At 35.0% G+C, this 22,804-nt stretch overlaps 1 protein-coding gene across 1 annotated transcript in view; it reads right to left on the bottom strand.

The window, feature by feature from the left end:
* The window catches only part of Nse4 (SMC5-SMC6 complex kleisin component Non-SMC element 1), a 244,990-nt gene that overhangs the window by 191,739 nt on the left and 30,447 nt on the right, over positions 1-22,804 (bottom strand). Inside the window, exons 2-3 of the mRNA XM_090391177.1 lie at positions 10,145-10,228; positions 4,049-4,179 (exon numbers count right to left, since the gene is read on the bottom strand). Of these exons, the coding sequence (XP_090247303.1) occupies positions 4,049-4,179; positions 10,145-10,228 (215 nt within the window). The remainder of the gene's footprint in view (positions 1-4,048; positions 4,180-10,144; positions 10,229-22,804) is intronic.

Genomic DNA, 22,804 nt, shown 5'->3' with positions numbered 1-22,804 from the left:
AGTAAAACATTTCAGCTACTTAGGCACGATTTTTACTGAAGATGGGAAATTAAATATGGAAATAGACAACAGATTCAACAAAGCTGGTATGCTAGGAAGTCAATTGAATAAATTCATATGGGATAAAAGATATATAACTCAGAACACTAAATTAGCTGTATACAAGACAGTGTTCAAACCAGTCTTAATTTATGGATCTGACAGCTGGGTCAGAAGTAAAACACTTGACCAAAGACTAGAGACCACAGATATGAGAGTCCTGAGAAAGATCATAGGCGTGAACAGATGGCATCAATGGCAATATCATATTAAAAACGAGGATATTAGGAAAGAACTTGACATTGTCAGCATCCAGGAATGCGTTAGCAGAGCTAATCTCAGGTGGTGTGGTCACTTAAACAGAATGGGCGGAGAAAGATTAGCAAAACAAGTGTTCTCTGCCAGGTTGGCAGCAAAACGACCCAGTGGAAGACCAAGATATAGATGGATTGATACGGTACAATGTGCCTTAGACGATAGAAATATAAGATCTGATAATGTTGGAGTCTTGACAAGTAACAGACTGATTTGGAGGAAAATTGTAGATAGGAAGTTAGTAATGATGTAAATTTTTCATGTAGTACTATCATATCCTATACTCTCCTTGAGGGTACCTGTCAGGAATTTGATGATGATGATGATGATAATAAAAATAAAATAATAAGTTGACAAATACAGCAAAAGTTGTTAGTGATAGCTGCCATTTGTACAATGCAGAAAAAATTTCCCATTTCATAATGCAATCTTTGGTTTGTGTTTGTATGTGCATATTCATATCATATCACAAGTGCTCTATATTAATTTTAAAAAACTAATACACTTGTTCATCAACTTACGACCAACTTCCGTTCTGGCTGACAGGTTGTAAGTTGATTTGGTCGTATGTCGGCCATATATTTATTAACAGTATTCTTTAACCTTTTTAATCTTTTTCTCATCTTTATAATTTATTTTTATAATCTTTTAAATGTATAATTATGTATATCGTACATAATGTGAAAAATAATACTGTACATACTGTACTGTAAACACAAAAATACTATGTAAAATTAATGTAAAAATTAATACAAATGAAATTTACAAAATCACTTTTTAATCTTTGCTTGTGCTGGGCTGTAGATCGTTAGGGTCATGTTCTTGGGTTGTGGTAGGAGATGTTCTCTTGATGAGGAACATGCTGAGCTTTGTTTGAACAGTTTGTTTCTTTTTTTCTTCATATATCTCATGATAACAACGCACAGCATCTTGAATGATACGTTTAACCTTTGTGAATCGTTCGACATTAGGGTCCATTGCTTCGAAACTGGCGAGAGCTTTATTCAGTTGCGAAAAAGAATCTGATAAACTGTTTGCAGTGAATTTCTTTTTTGGCTCTTCTTCCTCTCTTGCTTTTTGTTCTGACACTCTCTGTGCTTCCAATTCAATCAACTCTTCATCCGAAAGTTCTTTTATTTCACAATCTAGCAACTTCTCTACGTCTTCTATTTCACATTCTAATTTAAGATTTTTTACAAGTTTAACTATTTTTTCTGTAATCACTTCCAGTTCCTCTCCTTTTTCAAATCCTTTAAATGTATTCGCATAACACTTTAGACACTTTTTCCAAATTCCTGACATATAATTCTTTGTTACATGTTCTCATGCGGTCGAAATATTCTTGATACACTTAAGAATGTTGTACTGCTTCCAAAAGTCTTGCAAAGATAAATCAGCAATAGAATCTATATCTTCGATGGCTTGTGCGAATGTTTATCTGAGGCAGTGAATCTTGAATGCTGAAATAGCACCTTGATCCATGGGTTGAATGAGAGCAGTTGTGTTAGGTGGCATAAAAACCACTCTAACATCATGTTGAAGATCGTCCAGATGAGGAGGGTGGCCAGGGACATTGTACATAATCAATAAAATCTTGAAAGGGATACCTCTCTCCGCATAATATTCACGAGCCTGGGGAATAAAGCAGTTCATGACCCAGTCTTCAAACAGTGCTTGAGTTATCCAAGCTTTAGGGTTTGAACGGTAGTAACCGGGCAGTGTGTGCTTGTTGATGTGTGCTTAAATGCACGAGGGTTTTCTGAATGATAAATGAGAAAAGGCTTCAGCTTAAAACCCACGGCAATCCCACCAAGCAACAAAGTCAACCGATCCTTAAAAGCTTTGAATCCTGGCATTCTTTTTGCTTCTTGGTATATGTACATACGATTAGGCATGCATTTCCATTACAAGCCGGTTTCATCTACGTTAAATATTTGTTTCAGTAGATAACCTTCTTCTTTGATTAAAGAGTCGAAACTATCAACGAATTTCTAGGCTTCATCTTCATCTGCACTTCCTGCTTCTCCCGTGACACGTACATTATGCAAAGCAAATCTTTTTTTTAAAATGCTTAAACCATCCAGTACTAGCCTGAAAATCTTCTGCGTAATCGTCTCCGGCATGTGATTTTAAACTCTGAAACAGACTTCTAACCTTCGCTAGCACTGTGCAAAGACTCGTGGGTGAATTTTTCTGTATTAAATCTTTCATCCACATAAACAACAATTTCTCCATTTCATGGATGGGTCCCTGTCATTGTTTGGTTAAAATTGTAGACTTCATAAGTGCAGAATCTTTCACAGCTTCCCGAATTCTTTCTTTGTCCTTAAGTATCATCGATACCATGGAATGTGATAACTTTAAGTCATGTGCTATCATATTCACTTTCTTTCCGCCTTCATACTTCTGGATAACTTTCATTTTACACTATAAATCAATAGTTTTCCTTGACTTCTTAGCTGGTGTATCTGTAGATGAAGGCTTTCCTTTTACTAGACATTTTATGGGTAGTATTTCAGTAGAATTTCAATTAATACACACGCAACAGATGCTTGAAAGCGATTGAGTGTATGTGAGAGATAGTTATCGTACACGCAGCTGCCCGATTTATTATTCATTTATTCATTAATTTTTTTTTTTTTTTTGTGGTCGTAAGTGCAGACGGTCATAAGTCTGCATAAGTCGTAAGTCGACGACCAGGTGTATTTCATATCCTAAACAAAAGTAGTACAATTCAGGTATCTTTCTTTTCCATCAATAATTTTATTTTTCTGCATGCATTATACATTAATAGCTTTTTTTTAATGAAATTTGTGATGCGACCAAGAGCACTAGTATTGTTCAGTCTGACAGTGACAGTACCACTTCAGCACACAGTCATGCATCACGTTAAAGTGTCTGCATCTAGTCTGTGGAAAAATTCATTATCTGAAGATGCCATTTCCCAAGCTAGTCGGATAATACAATGTTCACTGTATTTCACCAGAATAAACAAATATCTTTATTCCAATAAAATATCACTGAAATAAATCTTTCTTTATTCCAATAATATTTTTACACTGTAAATGCTTGAGGCCTGCAACATTTACATTAGTCCCACCAAATTTCCTGCTACAATGCAACATGGTCATTTTTAAAATTTCAAGACAAAGCAGCAAGAGTTTTTAACCATTAATTTGCAATGAAATGTGCATTATTAGTTATTCTATTAGTATGGAATAAAAATAAGGCTTGTGTTTTAAAAAAAATGATAAAATTAAGTTTTCTAACTGCAAGGAGATTCATATTGTGAAGGATCTACATTTTTGGTAGAAAGTACAGCAGATACATATCAATATATTATGGATATGGTAGGAAATACCTGCCACCTAGGAAACCAGGTAATATACTTTCACTTGAAAAGTCCTTATAAATGTTGTTTCCTGCATACTAGAGGGGATTTAAGCACATCTTTTTAACCAAGGAAAGAATATCACATTGACCCTACAAGCATGTACTTAGGGAAGTAATAATGAGTATTATAACAATTCTATTATCGTTTTTAAATTACATCCAAGTATTCTGATAATGTGTAAACACTTATAAAAATGGCAACTAATCAAATAATCTATCTGCAGCTCTCTCCCTCTTTCTGCATGCATGTATGCATGTCACACACACACACAAGAACAATTTCAGAGAATAATATACATACCAATCTCTCAACATATTCCAAGGAGTTAAAAGATACAAAACCAGCAGAAAGTGATTCAGCTTTCTGTTTGGCAATTGATGCACAAATACCAACATATTGAGCATCAAGAACTGCTTCTCTGGGTTTGGTAACTAAAGGGAAAAAAATAAAAGCAACTTTTTTCAGTATAATTAATATATAAGAAAAAGACATACAATTTTAAATTCTTTGAATAATCATGCTTTCTTAATATCATTCTTGATCCTACAACAATATTGCAGAATCAATCGACTACATTTAAAAACGTTAAAGGCAACATAGAATACTGTGAATGCCAAAAGCTCAAAGTTAACTTCTAAAATGGTTCTTCAGAATTCATCATCATCATGAATCATGGGCTCACTGCCCGTTGATGTCTGATGCCTCATAGGTAATTCTGAAGAATTACCTATGATTAATCAAATCAATAATCATTCAAGTGCTACAAGACCTGGGGTTGAATCCCCATCTAGGATGAAGAGAACCTTAATAAAGACTTTTCAAATGAAGGTGAATTAGCTGGCCTTGTGAAGTGGTGGTAGAGTTCTTCATCCCTCAAAACAAGCAAACTCTCAGATGTCTTCATTTACAACTCCAAATAGCTCTACTGTTGCAAAGGAATGGAATATAAAAATTAAATGGATCTAAAATTAAGCTTCACAGCACAAATGAGACAGTTTCAAGATCAGTTTTTTGTTCAACCAACTGTTCTACACACATACAGCTTCTTGTTTTGCATATACTTGCATTAAATTTTCAGAGAGGATATGCTAGGGTTAAGAGTTTTACTTGTGCAAATCTAACTCCTGAAATTCTAAAACCTATTCTACATCAGTACAGATATTGAAGGCTCATTCTTTTGTATATCAATATAAGTTATGGACAAACTACTAATAACTAGATTTTTTAGACTAACCATGGAGAACTTTATATTTGCTATTGCATGTCTCCTATAAATACGTGGTAGCAGTTTCACACTGGGTGGTGAAAATCATCTGCTGCCTGAAGATATTCATAGACATATGTGCTAGTATGAACAGTGCAAGCACTATCCACTCAGCCAACAAGGAGAAAAGGAAGAGTAACACAAATGAAAATTGCAATACTTATATAATCATTACATGGAAATCTGAAAAAAATGAAAAAATAATAAGTGATCACCAACTTCTCTCTTCACTGATTTTGATGTTAACTGGGGAATTGTTTTTTTAATTAAGACAGTTTATCATTTATTCTCAAATGAACTGACATCTTGCAGGAAATGTTCAGTTATAACCTAATTCATGCATTTTTATTTACTTTTGAATGAATAAAAACTGCAGCTTTCTGTTGTTTTTTTTATTAGTTTAAAAAGACCAACATTTTCGTTTCAGAGTCTGTCAAAGAAATGTATACACACTTTAACATATGTCATCTATGGAACTTTTTTCAAAGTTGGATCGAATTGCAGTAGCAATGTGTAGTATGATGTTCTTCCGAAAAGATGTTGTTAATCACATGAATACTAGCATCAACACGTGACCATAGGACATTTAAACAAAATGGCCGAGGCACAATTGTTGTTCAAGGAATGCAAGACCATTTTCAAGTGGTATTTCGAATTTGAGAATGTTGAAGTTCAAAGACAAAGGAGGTGTGAGTTTGCAACACAACCTCCAACATGCCTGACAATTGCATGTATTCATGATAAGCTTGAGACCTATGGTATCGTGTCTGATGTGCACAAGGGAAGATCCAGGAGGCCTTGCACAGCAACAAATCCTGCTTCCTCGGCTATGGTATTGAAACAGTTTATATGCTCGCCACAGAAGTCTACCACATAATTTGTACGTGAGACAAGAGTTAGCAGTACAAACAGCATATGGCGCATTCTTAAAGCAGCTAAATGGAAAGTTTGCATCTAAGATTATTACATGCAATGAATGAAGACAATCCTGATCGAAGAATGCAGTACTGTGAGTGGTTTCAACACATGGTAGATGAGGATGGGAAGTTTGTGAGGAAGAGGGTTTGGTCTGATGAAGCACAATTTAAGCTTAATGGAACAGTGAATTGGCATAATTGTGTTTACTGGGCTCAAGAAAATCCAGGCATTCATGTGGACAAGGCAGTCAATTTACAAGGGCTCAATGTCTGGTGTGGATTGTCATCTAGGGGTTTAATAGGACCATTCTTCTTTGAAGGTACTGTTACTGGTCAAGTGTACTTAGACATGCTATGAGCATCCATTTTACCTGCCAATTATGCACTTTATGGGAATGATCAATTTTTCTTGCAACAAGATGCGTACCACCACCGAGACGTGAAAACTTACCTCGATGAGAGTTTGCAGGGACAATAGATAGGATGAAGAGGTACAGTTGAGCCCCCCCCCGACGTTCTCCTGATTTAACACCCTTGGGCTTCTACCTATGGGGGACTCTAAAGGATGTAGCGTATTGTAGAAAACCAGCCACACTGGTGGTCTTTCAGAAAGAAATTGAAACAGCATGCACAGCAATCCCACTGGACACTTTGGCCAACATTGCCCAAGCAGTAGTTCGCCGTAATAATAAGTGTCTGGATGCTAATGGTAACCACTTTGAGCACTTCGTGTAATTATAAAAGTCAAAGGTAACCTGAATTCAATCCTTGATGTCTGTATAAATTTAGTATTACAATTTTTATACAGGTTTTTATTTTGCTGAAGTGTGTATACATTTTTTTGACAGACTCTCCACACACACACACACACACACACACACACACACACACACACACACACACACACACACACACACGCGCGCGAGCACGCATGTGTGTGTGACACTATGCTTCTATCCCAAAAATAATGAATTTTTGGGATAGAAGAATACTGAAATATATATAAGTTCAAATTTTAACTATAGTAAGGCTCTAAATTAATGTTAGCTTTTGAGTTTTTTGCAGGAAGGTGTTGCCATGTCTTAGCAACAATCCCAAACTTTTTATTTTATTTTTTTGTGTGTATTTATATGTTACAAGAGGTGAGATGTATTGCTGCTCAGAGGGTTAATATCTGGAAATGGAACAAGTGACTATTTGTGGTTCTTGAATATTAAAACAGACTTTAGACTGAAGAGATATCAAGATGAACTATTATGCTGATGGAACTTTTATGTATTGGACTTTAAGAAACTAATGTTAGGGATCTTGGAATGATAGTGGACAGAGTGCTAACATTTTGGCACCAGAAAACAAAGTGATAAAAACAATAGGATAACAGCAATACTGAAAGATATTCAGACAGTAACCTCTAGGGAGGTCACTATATCTCTTACAAGGCCCTGATCAGGGGTTTCCTAAAGAAGAGGGGAAAACAGCAAAAATAGCTTGGATTGTAATTATAGCCAGAACATGGAGCAAGACGAGGGGAAAAAAAAAAAGGGAATTCATCTCTAGAAGCTGTATAAGGATAGACAATGAAGAGAGAAGAAGATTTTTTGTAAGAAAATTGAGTGGGTGATATTCAGGAACCAGTCATGATTAACCCTTGGATTTCAGATTAACCCTTGGAGCAGCAAGTTAAAAAATACATCTCACCTCCTGCAGCATATAAATACATAAAAAATACGATGGCTGTTAAGATATTGCAGCACCACACAATAAAAACTCGAAAGCCAACATTAATTTACAGCTTTACTAGAGTTAAAATTTGAACACGCACGCACTCACGCACACACACAAAAAAAGTCAAGCCTCAATATTTGTAGCGGTTACCCATTAATGTTTCCTGCAAAAACTGATATTCCACAAAAAATTTTATTCTCATCCATATAGTCCCAGATGTTTCTACATATGCCTAAACACTTTATGCAAGCAATCACAATATAAAAAAAAAAAAAAAAAGTTCAAATGTGTTTAAAAGATTTTAATCTTGTTTTATAATAAAGTAACATTTTAGACCCATGTTTTGAAAATACTACATCAAAATCTTATAACATAGCTAAGAACAAGGCATGGATGAAGTTTTTCACCAGATAGTTCAATACTCATGAGCAGTAGGAGTCTCAGAGGCTGAAGTCAAGACTTTCGGCTCACCTTCTTCTGTTCAATGGCTATATGGATACACTGAGACATTTTCTTCCAGAATAATGCCATCTCATCAGCATTGAAAACCTGTTCAGGTTGATATTCCTTCTCCTGAATGAGCTAAATGAAATGTACAAGATAAGCCTTACCTGCCTCATGATCAGCTGAAGCAAACTTGCATGCAATCTTTGCATTACAGAATTGATAACAGCCCTTGAATTTCTAGAATCACCCTTTGCTGGTAATGAAAGTGATTTCCTGTGCTTCCTGGGACAGAGCATTCGCTGCTTAAATCTGTTGTAAAGAATGAGGGGGCCATAGCAGAAACCATACCAATGTTCACAGGCAGGTTTATTTTGTGCTGGTCTTTGATTCAAATGAACAGTGCAGTCTCCATATTTAACATCACTTTATCACATCCATAAGTCTCATATTTAACACTAAGAATTATACCAGTTTGCACTATCTCCCTGATTTCAGTTTCTTGTTTCCTTATGTATCATACAGTACTTTTTGATACTAAACTTGCAGACTACAGTCGCATATATGAGCCCTTCAACATTTATCTAGAATCCACACTTTCTCATTTAAAGTTATCACTTTCTTGCCCCTTTTAGGCTTTTGTTCATTTGATGTGCTTCGTTTAGAACCTATGGGTAGTCACATAAGCACAGTAATATTTTAAGCACAAGTGGCCTAACACTCACTACATGACTGCAGATGTGCAATTTCATGAATGCCAAAGCAACGAATCTATGAATACAGATCCCGTTAATATGGAGACTGTATATACTTTAATACTATCTTGGGATAGAAGCAGAGTGGGCTGTAAATGAGTCTAAGATTAATATGATGCACATTTTGCTGATTGAGTGAGATCTACCACAATAAGTCTGTAAAGAAAACACAGAAATGTGGAGAAAAATATACATTAATAATAACATAATTTATAACTTGTTTAAGTTAAGGAATATTACATCCTATATTGTTTCTTAGCCGAATAAGAAACTCAAAAGAGTTTCATGTCAAATATGGAAAAGGGATGTAAGTTCTGTTTGCTACAAACTTGGTATTAATTAGGTCTACCTACTCACTGATGAGACCTCAATAAAGGTTGAAACCACTCTGGGTAGTGACCTTCTCTCATAATGTAGAACAGCAATACAGCTCCTAGGAGCTAAGTTCACATTATGGGTAAATATCAAGAATAGTGATCGGAACTTGCTCCACCTTTGCTAAGAGTTGCCTCAGCTTGCACTACCTTAAGGGTCAGTTGCTGCTATCCAGGTATTTGCTTACGCTTGGAATCACTGAACTTTATATAATTTCTATATTCGGCATGAAACTCTTTTGAGTTTCTTATTCGGCTAAGAAACAATATGGGATGTAATATCCCTTAACTTAAACAAGTTATATGTCGCCGAATTGAAGCCTTTGGCTCTTCATATATTTAGTAATTTATTAGGACACCACTTGGCAATTCTCATAGAAGGGATGTAAGTTCTGTTCGCTACAAACTTGGTATTAATTAGGTCTACCTACTCACTGATGAGACCTCAATAACGGTTGAAACCGGTCTGGGTAGTGTAGTGACCTTCTCTCATAATGTAGAACAGCAATACAGCTCCTAGGAGCTAAGTTCACATTATGGGTAAATATCAAGAATAGTGATCAGCGCTTGCTCCACCTTTGCTATGAGTTGCCTCAGCTATCCAGGTATTTGCTCACGCTTGGAATCGCCGAACTTTATATAATTTCTATATTCGGCATGAAATTTTGAGTTTCTTATTCGGCTAAGAAACAATATGGGATGTAATATCCCTTAACTTAAACAAGCTATATGTTGCCGAATTGAAGCCTTTGGGTCTATATATATTTAATAATTTATAACATTCACATAAATGATATAACTACAGCAGCATTTTTAATATGTGTGTGTCCATACTTACTACATACACAAACACACAATAAAACTAGTGATGTAGGCGATTCCCTAATTTTAAGCTTAAAAAACAGAGTTAAACTTACCTTGCTCAAACAAAGAATTAGCTTCTTCAACACACTGTGTCAAGCGCTCAGATGATTCTGGATTTAATAATTCATCTTGATGTTCTGAAACAAAATCTCAATATCTCAATATAATTTATGCAAGTTATTTTCTTAACATCTTTACTGATCCTAAAAATATTCATCTATACTTGTACTCTTATTTCTAATCTATTACAATTTGTAAATCATTATTTTGTACTTTCCAGAACTTAAATACTGTATATGTAAATAAATAAATAAATCATTTTCTTTTAAATTAATAATCATGTACATCTCCAAATGTTGAGGATATTGTCAGTAGACATGTACATCTAAAAAAGACAAATCAATTTTACATATCACATTATATCGAAGTTATATTCCAAAGAGACAGAAAATATATTCACAGAAAATAAAGCTAAAGACTTTATTTAAAGACTTTACTGTTATTGCTTTATTCATAACTATGAATAAAGCAATAACATTTGTTAAATCCACCAACACTGGAACATGTCATACGAATTACTACAATTTAGGCATAAATTATGAATAATAGCCTTCATTTATTATTATTATTATGGGTATCTCCACGGAGTCAGTAGACTCATCACAGGCGACTCAAACTATCAAAACAATATCCATCATATGTCTTCTTGAATTCATTTACAGACGAAGAACTCACAACTGAGTCAGGCAATGCATTCCACTCATTCACCACCCCTCCAGGCGAAAAACCTCATTCTCACACCCTTGTTAACCACACTTTTCCTTAATTTACAGGAATGACCTCTTGTTCTTCCATCACTATCACACAGCTGAAATATTTCCCCTGCATCAATCTTATAAAAACCTTTTATTAATATAAATGTTTTTAACATATCCCCTCTTCTCTGCCTATCAACCAACCTCTGCAATCTATCAATATAGAGAGCATTTTTTACATAACTCACCAACTTAGTCACTCTCCTCTGAACCCTCTCCACAACCTCCTCATCTCCAAGAAATCCAGGTAACCAGATTTGAGTACAGTAATCCAGATGTGGAAGTATCAACGCCTTATAATGGGAATTATAACTTCTTTATCTCTGGATGTTAGTGTGTTCTTCAATAACCAAGTAATCCTATGTGCAACCTTGGACACCTTAGCAATGTGTCCTCTGAACTTCATCTCCCTATCCACCAACACCCCTAATTCCCTAGCCTCATCAATCTCATGGAGTCAACTTAACACCCATTAATTTTTCTGCAAACCAAAAACACTGTTTGCTTTGTTCTTACTGTATTATAACATTATGTCCATAATGCATTATAGATAAGCTTGTGCTAATAATAAGAAAAACACTATCCATTTTGATGACAGTCAAATAACATTTGCAAAAAAAAAAAAAAAAGGATTACTACCATTAAAGTCACTCAACCACAGCAGTATATACTGTTATGTAAATCAGACATCATGATGGAGGTTTAATGGAACATTGACAGCACTAGGAAAGGATTAAAACTAATTTTAATGCTTCCAATATTTCATCTCAATCACTGAAGTAATACCTGATGATGTCTAGGAGGACATCTTCAAGAAGTACAAATAACACTTGTAACGCACACAATACTAAAATGTACCGTGTTGTCATGTGTGTGTGTTAAAAGTGTTATTTGTACTTAACAAAGATGTCTCAGTGACAGACCAAATATTAGAAGCATTAAAATTAGTTTTTAATCCTTTCCTAATGCTGTCAATACTCCATTAAACCTTTAATATAATGTCCTCCCAGCACTTAAGCCTTAACACACAGTCAATCCCTTCCCTCTTTTTCTACATGCATTCACATCCTCGTGGAAAATCAACTTCTCTCACATTGTGTTCCCTTGTCAACTCTGAGTCCCCTGTTTGTCTTGCACACTTGTTCTCTCATTCTCTATACTTCTTACTTGATCATATTCATTCTCTTCATTCATTTCTCTATCTTCCAGGAGCAGTCTCTCCAAATGATACACACTAAAACTATTCAAATGCAATCCATCACTCTTATACAGTTCAATTCATCCTTCAACTCATTCTACACATTAACAAACTGCACTCCTTTCTCCTCACACACTTCTGCCAACATATCATTCATAATCTTCGCTCTCTGCCTCATTTCATCACTGTCATATCTGGGCAACACACTGAGTTATGAATAAGTCAGTGAATAATTACCTTATGAATAATTTATATAGTCACCATTTATTATGAACAGTAAATGAAATAAAGCAAACTACGAGTATTATTTAGCTTTATGATATGAAAGTAAGGGAACAGAAAGATTATGTCAAAAGTCAGTTGTGTCATCAAGTAAGATGCACTTTCTAAGACAAATGGCGCAAGGATTTCATGTGAATAATTAAGACAAAGTTGCATTTTGTAATGTATGTAAAAAATATCCTGAGAAAACTGGCAGTAACTATATATTACTACAAGGTTCTCAAGAACCACCGATAGGTACTTAAAAAAAATGTTTGTAGTAATCTAGAAACCCTGCACCTGTTAACAACTACACTACTGTGGTAACATCTGGAGGAAACAAACAATGGAAAAGGAGATGATGGTGCAACATCAAAGACATTTTAAAGAAAATGAAAACATTTCATGGCAATAAGAATAATTTCCTGTTATAATTTTTAAAGCTGTATACTCAAGCAATTGTCACTGATTTTTCAAAAGGGAAACCTACAACTTAATTAAACAAAATACTAAGTGAAAAGTACCTGTAATGCCCTGAAAAAAAATGAGTAGCTCCAAAACACTTGGGGAATACATTTTTAGATCTGCCCTGGTTGGCCAAGTAGTTAGCATATCCACTCTCCAGGCAAAAGGCTGCGGGTTCGAATCCCACCATGGCAATGGATGTTTGTGGTCTGTGAAAATATTAGTGGTGGTGGTGGTGGGCAGTAGATGGCATTGGTGTAGATGATGATATTCCAGATAAATCAGCGATGGTAGTTGCGCTTCGCTGTAGTGGATGGGCAGAGTGGTGGTGATGGAAAATTGCAGAGTAGGTACCCTCCCTCAATGCATCCTTGGACTCCTTGGAGGTGTCACGTAATAATAATAATATAAATGGTCTATGCATATACAAGAGTATTCAATGAATGTATTCAGAGCTATTCAAATGTTAAATTAAAAAAACTGACATATATAGAGGAATAATATATTTGACAGAAAAATTTGGTGAAAATGAATCAAAATGTGAAAGCTATCTCAGAATTTGATCATTTACCTAGCCTGAAGATCTGGAATATTTTGGGAAGAAACAAACTAAAATTGGAAATAAACTTTTCAGTAAATACCTGGATAATAATGAAGAGCAGCAAACATTTCACGTGAATGAGGTTTTAAATCTAGTAAAAGGGAAAATGAGATCAACAATGAATCTCACCACTCTGAATTATATACTGATTATATCTATGATTGATGGACTATTTCCAGCACAACTTTATACAGACAAATCAGTGGAAAAGTGAGTTTTCAAACAAGAAACGACAGACTAGAGGACATAAAAACTCCTTATATAAACCCATTTAAAGGAAGGGATATGTCTGGTAATGTTATTCCCATAGTCTCCTGAGCCTGTGTGTTGTGTATTCTTTTTGTAGGATGAAAATTCAAAGTAGATCTTTGGACACCAAAAGGCTTGGAAGTAATACTAATATTGATAAAAGAATGTATTACTCTCGTTTTATAAAATGGTACACATAAGATATTTATATAAATAAGACATCTAGGGAAGAATATATTTTTTGTTGCAAATAAATTTAAGTTGCATATGTGGAACACTGCCTCAACCCATCCAAATCATCTGCCTCAATCTATCCAAAATGCCAGAGACCTAACACTGCCTCCATTAATCTTCTCTGCACCATTCCCAAGATACTCCTCTTTCCATTCTACAGCTTGCAGCTGTAGCATGAAAGGCAGATGGAAAGGACATCAATATATCTCGTTTGGATGCTGGATGGAAAGGAGATATATGCTGCTTGAGTGCTATTTAAGAAATTTCTATCAGAAGCAATGTCTTCCAAGGGTCAAAAGATATGTGTAAAATGGATGAAAGAAGAGATGAAGCATGTTATACAGAGAAAAAAAAAGATATTACAGAGGGAACATAAGATGAGTGGTAATAATAAATTCCATGAGGAGTACAAAGAACAGGCAAGGCAGGTGACTCAGTTAGTCATCATCATCAAATTCCTGATATGTACCCTCAAGGGATGTAGGATATGACAGTACTACATGAAAAATTTACATCATTACTAACTTCCTATCTACAACTTTCTTCCAAATCAATCTGTTACCTGTAAAGACTCCAACATTATCAGATCTTATATTTCTGTCTTCTAAGGCACTTTTTACTGTATCAATCCACCTATATCTTGGTCTTCTTCTACTGAGTTTTTTTCCTTCCAACCTGGCAGAGAACACTTGCTTTGCAAATCTTTCCTCTCCCATTCTGTTTAAGTGACCATACCACCTGAGATTAGCTCTGCTAACACATTCCTGGATGCTAACAATGACAAGTTCTTTTCTAATATCCCCCAGTTTTAATATGATATTGCCATTGATGCCATCTATTCATGCCTCTAATCTTTCTACACATTAATATGGACTCTCAAATTTGAGGTCTCTAGTCTTTGGTGAAGTGTTTTATTTCTAACCCAGCTCTCAGATCCATAAGTTAAAATTGGCTTGAACACTGCTAATTTAATGTTTTGACTAATTTCTCTCTTATTTCATATAAATTTATTCAGTTGACTTCCTACCATGCCAGCTTTGTTGATTCTGTTGTCTATTTCCCTATTTAATTTACCATCTTCACTAAAAATTAACAAAACTATCTATCTATGAAACTATTAAATCACTATTTAATGAAAGTCTTGCAGTGGGTAGAGTTCCTAAGGAGTGGAAAGAGGGCAAATAGTACCAGTCCACAAGCATGGTTCTAAGACAGAAGTCTCCAACTACAGGCCAGTCTGTATAACTGCAGTTGTGGTCAAGGTGTTGGAAAGATTGGTAAGGAATAGAATACAGAATTGGGTTGATAGACATGGCATTCTTTATGATGGTCAGCATGGATTTGTAAAGGGTAGATCCTGTTTCAGTAACTTACTTGCATTTTATGATAAGGTGGTGAGTGTGTTAGATAAGAATATAGCAGTGATATTCTTAGACTTTGCAAAACTGTTTGATACATTAACACATGATAAGTTGATGTACAAGTTGCAGAGGATGAGAATAGACAGTATATTGTTACATGGATCAGAGATTGCTCTCTAAACGATACCAGCAGGTTGTGTATGATGGAGCAGTATCTCAAAAAAGAAGGGTAGATAGACAGTGGTATGCCACAGCAGTTTAACTTGTTTGTAAATGATATATCATGTGAACTGACTGGGGATCTTCAGTTATTTGCTGATGATGCAAAGTTGGAAAGAATTATAAGTAGCACTGCTGATGCTGAATCCCTTCAGGAAGATTTGAATAGACTTTTTACTTGGAAAAAAGAGTGGGATTGTAGTTTTAATATCAATAAGTGCAAGGTGTTGCATTTTGGAGTGCAGAAATATAAGGCGGTACAAGGTGTTGCATTTTGGAGTGCAGAAATATAAGGCGGTGCACTATATCGATGGTGCCATACTGCAGGAAGTGGATGAGATTAGAGATTTGGGAGTGATGGTTGACAGTAAACTGAAGTTTAGAGAACATATTGCTAGTTGCACATCTATGATAAGAAGTACGTACTCTAATATGAAAGGATAAGGAAGTGGTTGTGCTGCTGTATAAGGCACTGGTCAGACCACAATTGGACTATTGTGCTTAGATCTGGTTACCTGGTTTTCAATGTGATGTGGAGACATTGGACCCGTTTAAGTCAGTGAGAGGATTTTATCGGATCAATCCATAGTGGGAATCTAAAAAGAGCAGAAGGTGAGAGGAGAAGAACCAGAGGTCATTCCTGGAGATTATGTAAAAGTGTGGTGAAGAAGGGTGTGAGGAGAAGATTTTTTACACAGAATTGTCAGTGAATGGAATGCATTACCAGAATGTGTTGTTAATGCAAGGAGTGTTAATTACTTTAAGATTCTATATGATAAAATGTTTTCAGTTGAATGAACCTCCCACGATGAGTCTGTCGACTCCATGGAGGGTGTAATAATAATAATAAAAAATTGTGCCTAGTAGCTGAAATGTTTTACTTGTTCTATAGGTTGTCCATTCACAATGCAGTTGATATTTTCAATGCTTCTGCCTATTTTCATTGTCTTTGTCTTGCTATTGCTGATTTTCATACCAAATTTATTACAACAGTTATTCAATTTAGTCAGGGAATCTTGTAGACTTGTATTGGATTTATTTAGAAATATAATATCATCTGCATAAAGTAAAGAGCTGACATTAGCGTCTTCAATTTTGATATCAGGTTTAATACCACTTTCCTTCATAATGTGATCCACATAGATAATGAGTAACAGAGGAGATAATGTACATCCAAGTCTGACACCAGATTTAACATTAAACCATCTTCCTGTGCTTCCTTCAATTCTAACTGCTGACTTACCACTCAAATAAAGACTAAGTATTGCTAGATATAATGCCCCATTAACACCATATAACTGTAGTGTTTTGAATAACTTCTCTCTTGGCACCTTGTCATATGCCTTTTCCAGATCTACAAAACTTAAATACAGATCTTTGTTATATTCCCATGATTTCTCAACTATTTGTCGTAAAGTGAAAATCTGATCCTGACGGCCTCTATTTGGCCTGAACCCAGCTTGTTTTTCACCAAGCTACCCTTCCACAATCCTTCTGAACCGACTCAGTTGGTAAGGGTAGCAAAAGTGCCATTTGAGCAGCAGTTAGCTAAAGAAGTCAAAAAATTCCTAGGACGTTCTTTCGATATATAGCCAGCAAGGAAAAAAAAAAGAATGATTATGATAGGATGACACTGTTGGAGAAAGTGGTGCAAGGACAACTGCTGCAGAGAATACAGTTGAGATATTTAATAAGCAGCTCAAAGGATTTTAACCTTGTGAATGTGACATCTCGGAGAGGAGTGGATGAGGAGCACAAGAGACTGGTTGTGAGCAAGAGGTCTATGGGGAATTAAGCAAACTTGATGTTAATAAGGTGAAGTCTTGATGATATATCACCATGTATTTTGAAGGATTGCACCAGGGAGTTGAAATCTACCTTGGCATATTTGTTTAATATGTGTCTTAAATTGGGTCAAGTTCCAAAGGAGTAGAAGGAAAGGAAGACTGTACTGCTTAATAAAGGAGGTGACAGAACTCAAGAATAAAATTATATGCCAATCTGTGTGTCAGATGTTGTAATTAAAGTATTGGAGAGGCTGATGAGAACCAGGATCCAGAATTGGATTGACAACAGTGGTATTATCTTTGATGGACAGCATGGATTTGCTAAAGGAAGGCCATGTTTTAGTAATCTACTTATTGACACAATAAGATGAAAGATGCATTGGATGAGGGAGATGGATACACAGTGGTATACTTAGATTTTGTAAAGCCTTTTGATAGATTACCACATGATTAATTGATAGTCAAACTAGAGAAGATGAGGCTGGATATTAAACTAGTGCATTGGATTGAAGACTCTGACAGTCACTAGTGGTGTGTCATCTGGGATCTGTTTGAGAGCCATTGCTGTTTAACCTGTATGTTTATGATACTGGGGAAGATTTCAATGGGGATATTCAGTTGTTTGCTGATGATTCAAAGCTGGGAAGAGCTATGAGGAGAAGAGCAGATATTGTGGCCTTACAAGAAGACTTGAATAGACTGAGTGAATGGGCATGGGAGAGTGGGATCACCAGTTCAACTTGTGAAATGTAAGGTTTAATCTTTAATTAGTTGCATGGGGTTTATTTGACCCCAGCTGTCATTCAAGTTTGATTTATAACAAAACTAATGATGGATTTTTGTTACAACTTTGAGCAGCTGAGTTTCTTGCTGTCCCCAAGCTGAATCTGTCACATGCCAGCCATCAGCACAATCAGTTGTGGAATAAGGAGTGATTTCTGACATTCTGATTCCATGTGACTACTTAAGTGAGTATTTTTTAAAAAGCTCCACAACCAGAACCAAGCATTTCTGGATATTCTCGGGGCCACTGTGTAATATGTCCAAGATCGAGGAATTTGTAAAATAAGGTCCAAGTGTGAAAAATATCTGAGATTTTGTTGCAATGAGCATGCTTCATTAAGATGTAATAACTGCACGGAAAATTAAAACTGAATAAAAATGTTCATCATTAATATAAAAATAAAGCAATATTAATGTAAATTTTTATGGCTATTATGCCTATTTTTATTAATGTCATTAATGCAATATTAATGATTTGTTTATTTCATTTAACTCACCATAATCAACCAATAAGATGGAACCTTGAAAAATTAAAGAGTAAAGAAGTAAAGAGAAGGTATCAAGAGGCAATTGATCACAACATTCCAGAAAATGTAAATAGTTAAAATAATATTGAAAACCAATGGAATATGATTAAAGAGACTATTACAAATGCATCATTTCAATTATTGAAAAATACAGAAAAAGAAAAAAAAAATCAAAAAGAAAATCAAAATCAAATGTGGTCAAACACAAGTATCATAAATTTCAAATTACAAGAAAATGTAGACAAGCTAAAAAAGAATACCTGGAAGAATAGTTTAATAACATTGATGAATTATTTAAAAAAGAAAACATAGAGAGAGCCTATAAAGAAATTAACAAATTGACTTTCAAATTTAATAAGAATAGCAAAAACAATGCCATTAAAGACAAAATGGAAAATTATGCATAGAATCTGAGGATATATTAATGGAATGGAAGAATTATCTTGAAAATCTCTATAATGGCAACGAACTAGATGTTGATATTAGCATAGAAAATCAGAATGAAGATAATCTAGGATCCCCAATAATATGAGAAGAATTTGATAAAGCATTCTCTGAAATGAGTAAGGGAAAAAGTCCAGATGTAGACAATATTCCTATAGAATATTGTCTACATCTACATCTACAAAATCTAGGTGATGAGACAAAAAAACTTACTCTATCAATTAATAGCCCAAATCTATGATAGAGGAGAAATACCAAAGGAGTTCATGAAATCAACTATAATACCAATACCAAAAAAAGAATAATGCTAATAAATGCAGCCAATTCAGCATTTAATCCCACATGTTAGCAAAATTCTACTAAAAATGATTCAAAATAGAATTTATTCAAAAATAGATTGTCTACTGGATGAAGACTAATTTGGATTCAGAAAGAATAAAGGAACAAGGGAAGCAATACTCTGTTTAAGAACAATAACAGAGAGAAGAACAGATCTAGTAAAAACATATTTGCTTCCTTGATTTAGAGAAATCATTTGATAAAGTAAACCGGCAAATACTCCTAAATTGTCTAAATAATATCGGCATATACACTTGAAGGATGGGAAAATAATTTATCATTATAAAAATGAAAATGGACTGATTAAAATCAATGATAAGGAGAAAATAATAAATATAAGTGGTGGAGTAAGAAAAGGATGTATACTTTTACCAATTTTATTTCATTTATATATTGAAAATGCCATTCAGGAAAATAAATAGAGGCATAAAGATAAATGGGAGCAAGTCATGTGTATGAGATTTGCTGATGACATAGCTTTTGTAGTAGAAAACAAAAGAATATTAAAAACAATACTAGAATTACTAAATAATACCTCAAAACATAAAATGAAAATCAACACAGATAAGACTATAATTTTTGTTACAGGCAAAACCCCTATCAATATAGATCATATAAACATCAATGGAAAACAAATAAAACAGGTAAAAAGCTTTAAATACTTAGGAAGCCTAATAACAGAAGATGGCAGAACATGAGAAGACATAAGATCAAGAATAAACAATGCAAAAGCCCAATTCTCTAAGATGAAAAACATTTTAACAGGAAACCTCAACCTACAATTGAAAAAAAAATTAATACATTGATATGGAGCATTGCAGTGTATGGATGTGATACCTGGATTCTATGCAGAGAAGACATAAGAAGATTGGAGGCTTTTGAAATGTGGTGCTGGCATCGTATGAACAGAATAAAATGTACAGAGAAAAAAATCAAATGAACAAGTCCTGAGAGAGATAAGTGAAACAAGAAGTCTAATTAGATCAATCAAAATTAGAAGGGATAGGTGATATGTACATATACTTCAACATGATGGACTTGTGAAAAGAATAACTGAAGGCAAAATGGCAGGGAAAAGAAGAGGCAGACCGAGGAAAAGCTTTGTTGACCAAGTCAAAGAAAGCACAGGCCTGAGGAGCTACCAAGAGATTAAGCAATTGACAGGACGGAATGGAGGAAATTGCTGCTGAGATATCAGACCCAAGACTGATGATGAATCAACCTTATAATAAATAAATATTTCATGAGAAATGCTGAAAAATTAAAGAAATATCATAACTTTAAAAATAGACCTCATGCAACTAATTATGTAACAAAAAAAGGTGTGCCTAATTAATGGTTAAAAGTTGGAAAACAACGATGGGATGTAGAATTTACTCTTCATGGGGATATATTGCTGAAGATGGAGGAAATAAAAGGTCCTGGGATCTAAAATTTAGAGGACACACTACTAAAATTGGATGACAGCACAACAAATTCTGGCAATGAAGTTGAGGAAACTGACTTATAGAAGTAAAGAGATTCTGGTTTCATTGTATAAAACCTTGATTAGGCTGCATATGGAATACTAAAGTATGAAGAGATATTGGAATGGGTCCAGAGGTGATTGACTAAGGTAGTTTCTGGTCTTTGGAATGACAAGTATGAAGAAAGTTTGAGGAGATGCAATTTGCAAAGTCTAGTGGATAGGAGGAAAAGGGTTGATAAGATAGAGATGTACAGGTTGGTAAAGGGTTATTATAGGATTAACATTGAAAAGATTTTTCATAAAATGATGGTAGAAAGGGGTGGGGAGACATCTAGAGCAGCGCTTCCAAAACTGTGGGCCGCGGCCCCCTAGGGGGCATTAGATTTGTTGAGGGAGCCATGAAATAATGAAAACAAATTTAAAATGTTTTAAGACTAAGTAGATTTTTTATTTTAAAAGAAATGTATTTAATTTTTATTGTTTATTATTTCTTTTTTGTTAATTTTTATATTTTAATGGAAAAAATCACACATTGGTGTTGGTTCACAAATTTTGCTTCTTGCGTATTTCGGCGCTTAATGAATATCAGTAAATATATCATCATCATGCGTATCAAGGATTTAGGCCTAGCATGGCCTGTTTGTTTAAGAGGAGTAAATATATGCTTATTCATATAAGTTTCATTTCAAAGGTATTGATAAGAAGCACAAAAAAGATTACAAATGCAAAATCTTGTGCTCATTTAAAATGGCCAGTTTTTCGCACTTTAAATTAATGTTTCATTGCCAGTGTACACAAGTGCAAGCGATGCGCAGGAAAGAAATACGCTTGGGTTGAAGGGCGACAGCGCTGATAGCACAGATCACATGTTTTTTTTTTTTTTTTTTTTTTTTTTTTTTTTTGATGGGGACTGTGAAATATTTTAATTTTTCTAAAGGGGCCTTTACATCCATAAGTTTCGGAAGCGCTGATCTAGAGGTCATCTCTAAAAGCTGAATAAGGAGGATTCACAGCTCTCCATGCAGAAAACCTGCATGGAGAGCTGTGAATGATTGGAATGCATTGCCTAATAGTGTGGTGTCTGCAAAGAATTTGAATGTATTTAAGGAAAGACATGATGAACTGTGTGTATGACAAAGGGACCTATTGTGATCAGTCTTTGACTCCACGGGATCTCAGAATAATAATAATACCCTCTGGTCAACTGAAAACTAGACGAACAAATGCATAGAAAATTTGCACATTCATATGCAGACTGATCAACACCTTATACAATGGAACCATAAACTCTTTGTTTCTACATATCAAGGTTGTTCTCTTAGCACATAATACACTATAATGCCCTCACATTGAAATTGACCAGGTCTTGTCCCTGACAACACAGATTGAAGCAGACTTCTGGAAGAAACTTAAATCTGGAGTCATTTTCATTGACCTAACATCAGCTTATACACAGTCTGGATCAGGGACCTCCTCCTAAAGCTAGACAACAGGCGCAAAAAAACTTTCCAGCTTTTTGAATCCATTCTCTCCAACAGAAAGATCAGGGTCCATATTGGCAGAAAAAAGAGAAGGCCCAGATTCCTTCACATCGGTCTCCCACAGGGCTCTGTGTTATCCCCTTTACTCTTTAACATCTATGTGTACGACTTGCCACATACCAGCTCAAGCAAGTATAAGTACGCTGTTGACCTAGCGATCCTACATCAGTCTACCTCCTTTGCCAACCTGGAATCAATCTTGAACACAGACCTGAACATCCTGGAAGAGTACTTCAAGCAGTGGTACCTGAAGCCAAATCCAACAAAAACTGTATCCACGGTATTCAACCTGAACAATGCAGAGGTAAATCGACACCTCAAACCTCTCTTTCTGTGGCAAAATGGTAGAATATGAGCCTCACCTGAAATACCTTGGAGTGAGCCTAGACAGAAGCCTAACCTATAAAAGGTACATCACCAA

Source organism: Typopeltis vanoorti, chromosome 4 (genome assembly GCF_054136105.1).
Source record: "Typopeltis vanoorti isolate ZY-2024b chromosome 4, IOZ_Tvanoo_1.0, whole genome shotgun sequence".
Lineage (NCBI taxonomy): Eukaryota > Metazoa > Arthropoda > Arachnida > Uropygi > Thelyphonidae > Typopeltis > Typopeltis vanoorti.
The sequence above is the reverse complement of the archived record's forward strand: the minus strand, read 5'-3'. Positions and strand labels throughout refer to the sequence as shown.